The sequence below is a fragment of the Bombina bombina genome, chromosome 8 (assembly GCF_027579735.1).
Source record: "Bombina bombina isolate aBomBom1 chromosome 8, aBomBom1.pri, whole genome shotgun sequence".
Taxonomy (NCBI): domain Eukaryota; kingdom Metazoa; phylum Chordata; class Amphibia; order Anura; family Bombinatoridae; genus Bombina; species Bombina bombina.
The window spans coordinates 158,505,244-158,518,457 of NC_069506.1; the positions used below are offsets into that span (position 1 = coordinate 158,505,244).

General features: G+C 39.9%; 1 protein-coding gene across 1 annotated transcript in view; it reads right to left on the minus strand.

The window, feature by feature from the left end:
- Nucleotides 1-13,214, minus strand: part of PRKCG (protein kinase C gamma) — a 711,210-nt gene that overhangs the window by 218,383 nt on the left and 479,613 nt on the right. The window contains exons 7-8 of the mRNA XM_053690662.1: nt 2,713-2,847; nt 1,977-2,067 (exon numbers count right to left, since the gene is read on the minus strand). Coding sequence (XP_053546637.1) covers nt 1,977-2,067; nt 2,713-2,847 — 226 coding nt within the window. The remainder of the gene's footprint in view (nt 1-1,976; nt 2,068-2,712; nt 2,848-13,214) is intronic.

A 13,214-nucleotide genomic window follows, 5' to 3' on the forward strand; every position in this document is an offset into this window, starting at 1 on the left:
GACAGTAGATAAATGCCAAACTTCTTATTGCTTTGCGTGATTAGGGGACCACTGGGTGCAAGACTTATTGCTGCACGGCTTACCTTCACTTTTCCAATAACATTACGGGTACCTTCCGAACACGGATCCCTTCCGTAGTACAATCAACTGTGATGTAAACCAGCCTGTGCAGCGCTTCACTTGACATGCCAGTAGTGTGTAGACCGACTCTCACGGAAACCACCAGAGCTGTAAAGTAATCCAATCATTACACGTTTTGCCGCTCCCCCTTTCCGGGCTGGACTTAGGGCTTCATCAGATGTATCGTGTTGCCAGCTCCACTGGTCTTTAAATACTTGTAAGGATACATTGTTTCCTTCCCCTTCACTGGTTCTTTAGATTAGGGGTTAATCAAATTTATTATAGTGTTTGCGAGGCAGGAGTGCGGCGGTTTAGGGGTTAATACATGTATCCTTACAAGTATTTAAAGACCAGTGGAGCTGGCAACACGATACATCTGATGAAGCCCTAAGTCCAGCCCAGAAACGTGTAATGATTGGATTACTTTACACAGTGTGGTAACGCTATCATGGTGGAGCAGCTCTGGTGATTTCCGTGAGAGTTGGTCTACACACTACTGGCATGTCAAGTGAAGCGCTGCACAGGCTGGTTTACATCACAGTTGATTGTACTACGGAAGGGATCCGTGTTCAGAAGGTACCCGTAGTGTTATTGGAAAAGTGAAGGTAAGCCGTGCAGCAATAAGTCTTGCACCCAGTGGTCCCCTAATCATGCAAAGCAATAAGAAGTTTGGCATTTATCTACTGTCCATTACTGACACTCTTAGACAAAACAGAGTCCGGTACCAGAAAAGCATCTGGAGTTAAAGAGGGTTAAGGACGGTATTATTGTTCACTTTGAACTGAGCATGTTGCTAACACTAAGTGACCGGATACTCAGGAGGACTGTTGAATAGCCGGCTTATTCACATGCTAGCATGCTGATTTTTCTTTGGGGGAACTATGACAGTTTATATATACCTCTGTATGGAACTATCATCTGTTCTTGTTTGTGGCTTTGTATTTTAATAAAACTATATATGTTAAGGCAAACTAGATGAGTGTATCACTGTTGCAATAATAGTGTTGTTACAAATATCCAGTGCGGCCCAAGTCCTGCTTTAGTTCATTAAATACGTATGAACTCTATCTCCTAAGTAGTACATATATATTTTGGCACGGATTAATGGTTTTTATATATAGTAATCTGAGTGCCCCCTGCCCTTTGTATTATATATATATATATATATATATATATATACACACTGTATGTATGCACCATTCATAATAACTCATACCTGTGTTTTAAAATTCTACTTCTAATAAGTGTTTTGGTATTATCTTCGTCTTCATGCTTTACTTATAATAAGAAGATCTGTTTGACTGGAGTATAACAAGCTCACAAGCTTAATAAATGCTGTGCATCTTTTTTTAAGGATATTGCTTTTTGTAATTTTATTGTCCCTATCCATCTGTCACATCTTTGCATATTTTAATTAGGCAACTGAGACAGCCTCATTAAACTAACATTTCTATAAAGATTTGGAATTAAGTGGTTATGGAACTCTACACAATAAAGAAATAATACAATATTTTAACAGTTCTGTGCTTTGCTAATTGAATATTTGTACCAGAATTTACTGTGGTAAGGCCATGTAAATCATTATATTATTATCATTGTTTCTAAGATACTGAAGCTATTTAATCCCCTGGCTACCAGGGGAACTGTAAAACACTAGTATAATCTACACTGCAACCATATCTGGCAGTCAAGCAGTTAATTACTGATAGTAAAATAGATAACACTGAGTAATCTGGATAGAAAATATAACTGTATAAGTGCATTAGAGGTCATTTTTATAGTACAAAGTCCAGTTTTATCCAAAGGTACTGGAATCTTAGTTTATGCCCTGATATCTACTTGGGCAAGTCCTGTACCTCAAACTTTTGCCGGAGTCCAAAGTCATCAGCGTCATCAGATACAGGCACATTGTAATACTCGCCTTCTTCTTGGTTCAATAACTTGTACCTGAGAGAGACACGGGCAGACAGACAACCAGGACCAAAGGAAGGAGAAAGGTAACGTGGATAAAGAGCCAATGAAGGATGATGTCAGAAGGAAGCAGCAGAAACCACCAGAATAAAAAATCAAAATATGGGATCATGATGAACAAAGAATAGACAACATTGGATGTGACAGCATGAAAGATGGATGATATATCAAAGGAAAAAATGTGGGTTAAAGAGATTAATATATATATATGTGTGTGTTAATAAAATGTAGTAAACATAAAGTTTATTTTTTTTCCCAAAGCAGTACATTGAAACACATCATTAGATGATGAAAAACAAAAAACAAAACAAAATAGGAAACACCAAGAGAACAAATATAAAAAAACAGAGATAGAAAGATAAAGAAAAAAAGAGAAAGGAAAGTAAGGTAGGTTCTCTCATTATGAATATAATCATGTTGTGATGGATGATTCCATACAATTCCATACTGTTTTGTCTCTACATTTTCATCTGTGCAATGGGACAAGGGTTACAGTATGTTACCTTACGACAGCAAGTTGACAATATAAACGGCAGACATTAAGATAAATGTCATCTACAACGAATATATCATCCAGTAAAAATGTAGAAATCAAACATAATGGGAGTCAAATGCAATTACCAGCCATCCACAGCATTCTTCATTATTTCTGAGACACCAAATGACATGGAGCCCATGAAATCATTTCGTGAGGTGCGGTCCCAGTCCCAGGCTTCTACCGATAGCCTCCTGTCTTCATCACCTGGTTTTAACGGACTAAAAATACGAAAAAAATGTGTGTTTATAAGAACAGTTCATTAAAGTTATAACTTACACATAAAATGGAATGACATACAATGGACTAGATTACAAGTGGCGCGCTAACTAACGGCTAGATTTAGAGTTTTGTCGGTAACGACCCGCGTAGCTAACGCTGGCTTTTTTCTGGCTGCACCTTTTAAATAACTCTGGTATTGAGAGTTCACAGAATGGCTGCGTTAGGCTCCAAAAAGGGAGCGTAGAGCATATTTAACGCAACTTCAACTCTCGATACCAGAGTCGCTTACGGACGCGGCCAGCTTAAAAAACGTGCTCATGCACGATTCCCCCATAGAAAACAATGGGGCTGTTTGAGCTGAAAAAAAACTAACACCTGCAAAAAAGCCGCGTTCAGCTCCTAACGCAGCCCCATTGTTTGCTATGGGGAAACACTTCCTACGTCTGCACCTAACACTCTAACATGTACCCCGAGTCTAAACACCCCTAACCTTACACTTATTAACCCCTAATCTGCTGCCCCCGCTATCGCTGACCCCTGCATATTATTATTAACCCCTAATCTGCCGCTCCGTACACAGCCGCTACTTACATTATCCCTATGAACCCCTAATCTGCTGCCCCTAACACCGCCGACCCCTATATTATATTTATTAACCCCTAATCTGCCCCCGACAACGTCGCCTCCACCTGACTACACTTATTAACCCCTAATCTGCCGAGCGGACCGCACCGCTATTATAATAAAGTTATTAAACCCTAATCCGCCTCACTCCCGCCTCAATAACCCTATAATAAATAGTATTAACCCCTAATCTGCCCTCCCTAACATCGCCGACACCTAACTTCAAACATTAACCCCTTATCTGCCGACTGGAGCTCACCGCTATTCTAATAAATGTATTAACCCCTAAAGCTAAGTCTAACCCTAACACTAACACTCCCCTAAGTTAAATATAATTTAAATCTAACGAAATAAATTAACTCTTATTAAATAAATTATTCCTATTTAAAGCTAAATACTTACCTGTAAAATAAACCCTAAAATAGCTACAATATAAATTATAATTATATTATAGCTATTTTAGGATTTATATTTATTTTACAGGTAACTTTGTATTTATTTTAACCAGGTACAATAGCTATTAAATAGTTAAGAACTATTTAATAGCTACAATAGTTAAAATAATTACAAAATTACCTGTAAAATAAATCCTAACCTAAGTTACAATTAAACCTAACACTACACTATCAATAAATTAATTAAATAAAATACCTACAATTATCTACAATTAAACCTAACACTACACTATCAATACATTAATTAAATACAATACCTACAAATAAATACAATTAAATAAACTAACTAAAGTACAAAAAATAAAAAAATATTTACAAACATTAGAAATAAATGACAACAATTTTAAACTAATTACACCTACTCTAAGCCCCCTAATAAAATAACAAAGACCCCCAAAATAAAAAAAAATGCCCTACCCTATTCTAAATTTAAAAAGTTCAAAGCTCTTTTACCTTACCAGCCCTGAACAGGGCCCTTTGCGGGGCATGCCCCAAAGAATTCAGCTCTTTTGCCTGTAAAAAAACCCCATACAATACCCCCCCCAACATTACAACCCACCACCCACATACCCCTAATCTAACCCAAACCCCCCTTAAATAAACCTAACACTAAGCCCCTGAAGATCTTCCTACCTTGTGTTCACCTCGCCGGGTTCACCGATCGGTCCAGAAGAGGGTCCGAAGTCTTGATCCAAGCCCAAGCGGGGGGCTGAAGAGTGACGTCCATCCTCGGGCTGAAGTCTGGATCCAAGCGGCGGCTGAAGAAATCCATCATCGGGATGAAGTCGGAAGTCCATCATTGGGATGAAGTCTTCTATCAAGCCGCATCTTCAATCTTCTTTCTTCCGGAGCGGAGCGGAGCCATCTTCTTCCCAGCGGACGTGGATCCAACCTCTTCAAGCGACGCCTACTAGCCGAATGATGGTTCCTTTAAGGGACGTCATCCAAGATGGCGTCCCTCGAATTCTGATTGGCTGATAGGATTCTATCAGCCAATCGGAATTAAGGTAGGAAAATTCTGATTGGCTGATGGAATCAGCCAATCAGAATCAAGTTCAATCCGATTGGCTGATCCGATCAGCCAATCAGATTGAGCTCGCATTCTATTGGCTGATCGGAACAGCCAATAGAATGCGAGCTCAATCTGATTGGCTGATTGGATAAGCCAATCGGATTGAACTTGATTCTGATTGGCTGATTCCATCAGCCAATCAGAATTTTCCTACCTTAATTCCGATTGGCTGATAGAATCCAATCAGCCAATCGGAATTCAAGGGACACCATCTTGGATGATGTCCCTTAAAGGAACCGTCATTCGGCTAGTAGGCGTCGCTTGAAGAGGTTGGATCCGCGTCCGCTGGGAAGAAGATGGCTCCGCTCCGCTCCGGAAGAAAGAAGATTGAAGATGTGGCTTGATAGAAGACTTCATCCCAATGATGGACTTACGACTTCATCCCGATGATGGATTTCTTCAGCCGCCGCTTGGATCCAGACTTCAGCCCGAGGATGGACGTCACTCTTCAGCCCTCCGCTTGGGCTTGGATCAAGACTTCGGATCCTCTTCTGGACCGATCGGTGAACCCGGCGAGGTGAACACAAGGTAGGAAGTTCTTCAGGGGCTTAGTGTTAGGTTTATTTAAGGGGGGTTTGGGTTAGATTAGGGGTATGTGGGTGGTGGGTTGTAATGTTGGGGGGGGTATTGTATGGTTTTTTTTTACAGGCAAAAGAGCTGAATTCTTTGGGGCATGCCCCGCAAAGGGCCCTGTTCAGGGCTGGTAAGGTAAAAGAGCTTTGAACTTTTGTAATTTAGAATAGGGTAGGGCATTTTTTTATTTTGGGGGTCTTTGTTATTTTATTAGGGGGCTTAGAGTAGGTGTAATTAGTTTAAAATTGTTGTAATTTATTTCTAATGTTTGTAAATATTTTTTTATTTTTTGTAACTTAGTTCTTTTTTATTTTTTGTACTTTAGTTAGTTTATTTAATTGTATTTATTTGTAGGTATTGTGTTTAATTAATGTATTGATAGTGTAGCGTTAGGTTTAATTGTAGATAATTGTAGGTATTTTATTTAATTAATTTATTGATAGTGTAGTGTTAGGTTTAATTGTAACTCAGGTTAGGATTTATTTTACAGGTAATTTTGTAATTATTTTAACTATTTTAGCTATTAAATAGTTATTAACTATTTAATAGCTATTGTACCTGGTTAAAATAATTACAAAGTTGCCTGTAAAATAAATATAAATCCTAAAATAGCTATAATATAATTATAATTTATATTGTAGCTATATTAGGGTTTATTTTACAGGTAAGTATTTAGCTTTAAATAGGAATAATTTATTTAATAAGAGTTAATTTATTTCGTTAGATTTAAATTATATTTAACTTAGGGGGGTGTTAGTGTTAGGGTTAGACTTAGCTTTAGGGGTTAATCCATTTATTACAGTAGCGGCGAGATTCGGTCGGAAGATTAGGGGTTAATAAGTGTAGGCAGGTGGAGGCGACGTTGAGGGGGGCAGATTAGGGGTTAATTAATATAATATAGGGGTCGGCGGTGTTAGGGGCAGCAGATTAGGGGTACATAAGGATAACGTAGGTGGCGGCTCTTTGCGGTCGGCAGATTAGGGGTTAATTATTGTAGGTAGCTGGCGGCGATGTTGAGGGGGGCAGATTAGGGGTTAATAAATATAGGGGTCGGCGGTGTTAGGGGCAGCAGATTAGGGGTACATAAGGATAATGTAGGTGGCGGCTCTTTGCGGTCGGCAGATTAGGGGTTAATTATTGTAGCTAGCTGGCGGCGACGTTGTGGGGGGCAGATTAGGGATTAATAAATATAATATAGGGGTCGGCGGTGTTAGGGGCAGCAAATTAGGGGTACATAGCTATAATGTAGCTGGCGGCGGCGTGCGGACGGCAGATTAGGGGTTAATAATAATATGCAGGGGTCAGCGATAGCGGGGGCGGCAAATTAGGGGTTAATAAATATAATATAGGGGTCAGCGGTGTTAGGGGCAGCAGATTAGGGGTACATAGGGATAACGTAGTTGGCGGCAGTGTACGGAGCGGAAGATTAGGGGTTAAAAAATTTTATAGAGTGGCGGCGATGTGGGGGGGCCTCGGTTTAGGAGTACATAGGTAGTTTATGGGTGTTAGTGTACTTTAGAGCACAGTAGTTAAGAGCTTTATGAACCGGCGTTAGCCCAGAAAGCTCTTAACTACTGACTTTTTTCTGCGGCTGGAGTTTTGTCGTTAGATTTCTAACGCTCACTTCAGCCACGACTCTAAATACCGGAGTTAGAAAGATCCCATTGAAAAGATAGGATACGCAATTGATGTAAGGGGATCTGCGGTATGGAAAAGTCGCGGCTGAAAAGTGAGCGTTAGACCCTTTCCTGACTGACTCCAAATACCGGCGGTAGCCTAAAACCAGCGTTAGGAGCCTCTAACGCTGGTTTTCACGGCTACCGCCAAACTCTAAATCTAGGCCTTAAAGTTTCTTTGAATTTTTCACACTTCTGAAATAGCGCTCGTATTACAAGTTGGAAGTAAACACATTTGCTCGAGCAATGTCAAGTTAGCTTGACTGATGTACTTGTGTAAAGGGTAGTAAGTTAAAAAAAATGCATTAAACACAACATAAATACATTTAAAAGTACAGTTACACTCATATAAACACTATCGCCTAGATTTAGAGTTCTGCTTTAGCTGTCAAAAGCAGCATTAAGGGGTCCTAACGCTGCTTTTGGCCGCCCGCTGGTATTTAGAGTCAGGCAGGAAAGGGTCTACCACTCACTTCCCTACCGCGATTCGAGGCTACCGCAGATTCCCTTACGCCAATTGCATATCCTATCTTTTCTATGGGATCTGCCTAACGCTGGTATTTGGAGTCTTGGGAGAAGTGAGCGGTAGAGCCTCTACCGACAAGACTCGAGCCGCAAAAAAAGTCAGTAGTTAAGAGTTTTATGGGCTAACGCCGGAATATAAAGCTCCTAACTACTGTGCTCTAAAGTACACTAACACCCATAAACTACCTATGTACCCCTAAACCGAGGCTCCCCCACATCGCCGCCACTGTAATAAATTTTTTAACCCCTAATCTGCCGACCGGACATCGCCGTCACCTACGTTATACTTATGAACCCCTAATCTGCTGCCCCTAACATCGCCGACCCCTATATAATATTTATTAACCCCTAATCTGCCCCCCCCCCAACATCGCCGCTACCTAACTACACTTATTAATTCCTAATCTGCCGACCGGACCTCGCCGCCACTATAATAAATGTATTAACCCCTAAACCGCTGCACTCCTGCCTCGCAAACACTATAATAAATTTGATTAACCCCTAATCTGACCTCCCTAACATCGCCGCCACCTACCTACAATTATTAACCCCTAATCTCCCGCCCGCACCGTCGCCGCTACTATAATAATGTTATTAACCCCTAAACATAACTCTAACCCTAACCCTAACACCCCCTAACATAAATATAATTTATAATAAACGAAATAATATTCCTAAAATTAACTAAAGTATTCCTATTTAAAACTAAAAACTTAACTATAAAATAAACCCTAATATAGCTACAATATAATTAATAATTACATTGTAGCTATTTTAGGATTTATATTTATTTTACAGGCAACTTTGTATTTATTTTAACTAGGTACAAAAGCTATTAAATAGTTAATAACTATTTAATAGCTACCTAGTTAAAATAAATACAAAATTACATGTAAAATAAATCCTAACCTAAGTTACAATTAAACCTAACACTACCATTAAATTAATTAAATAAATTACCTACAATTAAATAAACTATTCTATAATACAAAAAAACACAAACACTAAATTACAAAAAATAAAAACAGAATTACAAGCAGTTAAAATAATTACACCTAATCTAAGCCCCCTAATAAAATAAAAAAGCCCCCCAAAATAAAAAAATTCACTAACCTATTCTAAAATACAAAAGTAATCAGCTATTTTACCAGCCCTTAAAAGGGCTTTTTGCGGGGCATGCCCCAAAGTAATCAGCTCTTTTGCCGGTAAAAAAAAAATGCAACCCCCCCAACATTAAAACCCACCACCCACATACCCCTACTCTAACCCACCCAAACCCCCCTTAACTAAACCTAACACTACCCCCCTGAAGATCTCCCTACCTTGAGTCATCTTCACCCAGCCAGGCCGAAGTCTTCATCCGATGGGGAAGAAGAGGACATCCAGACCGGCAGAAGTCCTCATGCTATCCGGGCAGAAGAGGACATCCGGACCGGCAGACATCTTCATCCAAGCGGCATCTTCTATCTTCATCCATCCGGAGCGGAGTGGAGCCATCTTCTTCCCAGCCGACGCGGAACCATCCTCTTCAACCGACGCCTACTCACCGAATGAAGGTTCCTTTAAATGACGTCTCCAAGATGGCGTCCCTCGAATTCCGATTGGCTGATAGGATTCTATCAGCCAATCGGAATTAAGGTAGGAAAAATCTGATTTGCTGATTCAATCATCCAATCAGATTCAAGTTCAATCCGATTGGCTGATCCAATCAGCCAATCGTATTGAACTCGCATTCTATTGGCTGTTCCGATCAGCCAATAGAATGCGAGTTCAATACGATTGGCTGATTGGATCAGCCAATCGGATTGAACTTCAATCTGATTGGCTGATTGCATCAGCCAATCAGATTTTTTCTACCTTAATTCCGATTGGCTGATAGGATTCTATCAGACAATCGGAATTGAAGGGACGCCATCTTGGATGACGTCCCTTTAAGGTACCTTCATTCGTCGTTAGTCCGTCGGTAGAAGAGGATGGCTCCGCGTCTGCTCCTTTGAAGATGGCTCCGCTCCGCTCCAGATGGATGAAGATTGAAGATGCCACCTGGATGAAGACTTCTACTGGATGGAGGACCTCTTCTTGCCCCGCTTGGATGAAGACTTCTACCGGATGATGGACCTCCTCTGCGCACCTTGGATGAAGAATTTGGCTGGGCTGAGTGAAGACGACTCAAGGTAGGGAGATCTTCAGGGGGTTAGCGATAGGTTTTTTTAAGGGGGGTTTGGGTGGGTTAGAGTAGGGGTATGTTGGTGGTGGGTTGTAATGTTGGGGGGGTACTGTATTTTTATTTTCATGCAAAAGAGCTGATTACTTTGGGGCAAGGCCCCGCAAAAAGCCCTTTTAAGGGCTGGTAAAAGAGCTGATTACTTTTGTATTTTAGAATAGGGTAGGGAATTTTTTATTTTGGGGGGCTTTTTTATTTTATTAGGGGGCTTAGATTAGGTGTAATTAGTTTAAACTGGTTGTAATTCTTTTTTATTTTTTGTAATTTAGTGTTTGTTTGTTTTTTGTATTATAGAATAGTTTATTTTATTGTATTTTATTTTATGTAATTGTAGGTAATTTATTTAATTAATGTAATGATAGTGTAGTGTTAGGTGTAACTTAGGTTTAGATTTATTTTACAGGTAATTTTGTAGTTATTTTAACTAGGTAGCTATTAAATAGTTATTAACTATTTAATAGCTATTGTACCTAGTTAAAATAAATACAAAGTTGCCTGTAAAATAAATATAAATCTTAAAAGAGGTACAATGTAACTATTAGTTATATTGTAGCTATATTAGGGTTTATTTTATAGGTAAGTATTTAGTTTTAAATAGAAATAATTACGCCTAGATTTAGAGTTTTGCGGCCAAAGGGGTGCGTTAGCTACGCATGGTTTTTTCCCCCCGCACCTTTTAAACAACGATGGTATTTAGAGTTCTCTGAAGGGCTGTGTTAGGCTCCAAAAAGGGAGTGTACAGGCATATTTACCGCCACTGCAACTCTAAATACCAGCGTTGCTTACGGACGAGGCCAGCTTAATAAACGTGCTCGTGCACGATTCCCCAATAGGAAACAATGGGGCAGTTTGAGCTGAAAAAAACCTAACACCTGCAAAAAAGCAGCGTTCAGCTCCTAACACAGCCCCATTGTTTCCTATGGGGAAACACTTCCTAAGTCTGCACCTAACACCCTAACATGTACCCCGAGTCTAGACACCCCTAACCTTACACTTATTAAACCCTAATCTGCCGCCCCCGCTATTGCTGACCCCTGCATATTATTTTTAACCCCTAATATGCCGCTCCGTACACCGCCGCAACCTACGTTATCCCTATGTACCCCTAATCTGCTGCCCCTAACACCGCCGACCCCTATATTATATTTATTAACTCCTAATCTGCCGCCCCCAACGTCGCCGCCACCTACCTACAATTATTAACCCCTAATCTGCCGACCGGACCTCACCGCTACTCTAATAAATGTATTAACCCCTAAAGCTAAGTCTAACCCTAACACTAAATATAAAATAATTCTTATTAAATAAATTAATCCTATTTAAAGCTAAATACTTGCCTTTAAAATAAACCCTAATATAGCTACAATATAAATAATAATTATATTGTAGCTATTTTAGGATTAATATTTATTTTACAGGCAACTTTGTATTTATTTTAACCAGGTACAATAGCTATTAAATAGTTAATAACTATTTAATAGTTACCTAGTTAAAATAATTACAAAATTACCTGTAAAATAAATCCTAACCTAAGTTACAATTAAACCTAACACTACACTATCAATAAATTAATTAAATAAACTATCTACATTTATCTACAATTAAATCAACTAAACTAAATTACAAAAAAAACAAAACACTAAATTACAAAAAAAAAACCCACTAAATTACAAAAAATATAAAAGATTACAAGAATTTTAACTAATTACACCTACTCTAAGCCCCCTAAAAAAATAACAAAGCCCCCCAAAATAAAAAAATGCCCTACCCTATTCTAAAATAAATATTTTACAGCTCTTTTACCTTACCAGCCCTTAAAAGGGCCTTTTGCGGGGCATGCCCCAAAGAATTCTGCTCTTTTGCCTGTAAAAAAACATACAATACCCCCCCCCAACATTACAACCCACCACCCATATACCCCTGATCTAACCCAAACCCCCCTTAAAAAAACCTAAAACACTAAGCCCCTGAAGATCTTCCTAAATTATCTTCACCACGCCGGGTATCACCGATCCGTCCAGAAGAGGGTCCAAAGTCTTCATCCTATCCGGCAAGAAGAGGTCCAGAAGAGGGTCCGAAGTCTTCATCCTATCCGGCAAGAAGAGGGCATCCGGACCGGTAGACATCTTCATCCAGGGAGCATCTTCTATCTTCTTCCATCCGGCGTGGAGCGGGACCATCTTGAAGCAGCCGACGTGGATCCATCCTCTTCTTCCGGTGACTCCCGACGAATGAAGGTTCCTTTAAGTGACGTCATCCAAGATGGTGTCCCTCGAATTCCAATTGGCTGATAGGATTCTATCAGCCAATCGGAATTAAGGTAGGAAAAATCTGATTGGCTGATTGGATCAGCCAATCAGATTCAAGATCAATCCGATTGGCTGATTGGATCAGCCAATCAGATTGAGCTCGCATTCTATTGGCTGATCGGAACAGCCAATAGAATGCGAGCTCAATCTGATTGGCTGATTGGATCAGCCAATTGGATTGAACTTGAATCTGATTGGCTGATTCAATCAGCCAATCAGATTTTTCCTACCTTAATTCCGATTGGCTGATAGAATCCTATTAGCCAATCGGAATTCGAGGGACGCCATCTTGGATGAAGTCATTTAAAGGAACCTTCATTCGGACTTAGGACGTCGTTAGAAGAGGATGGATCCACGTCGGCTGCTTCAAGATGGTCCCGCTCCGCGCCGGATGGAAGAAGATAGAAGATGCCGCCTGAATGAAGATGTCTACCGGTCCAGATGCCCTCTTCTTGCCGGATAGGATGAAGACTTCGGACTCTCTTCTGGACCTCTTCTTGCCGGATAGGATGAAGACTTCGGACCCTTTTCTGGACGGATCGGTGATACCCGGCGTGGTGAAGATAAGATAGGGAGATCTTCAGGGGCTTAGTGTTAGGTTTTTTAAGGGGGGTTTGGGTTAGATTAGGGGTATGTGGGTGGTGGGTTGTAATGTTGGGGGGGTATTGTATGTTTATTTAAATGAAAAAGAGCTGTTTTCTTTGGGGCATGCCTCGCAAAAGGCCCTTTTAAGGGCTGGTAAGGTAAAAGAGCTGTTTAATTTTTATTTTAGAATAGGTTAGGGCTTTTTTTTATTTTGGGGGCTTTGTTATTTTTTTAGGGGGCTTAGAGTAGGTGTAATTAGTTTAAAATTCATGTAATCTTTTTTATTTTTTGTAATTTAGTGGGGGGTTTTTGTAATTTAGTGT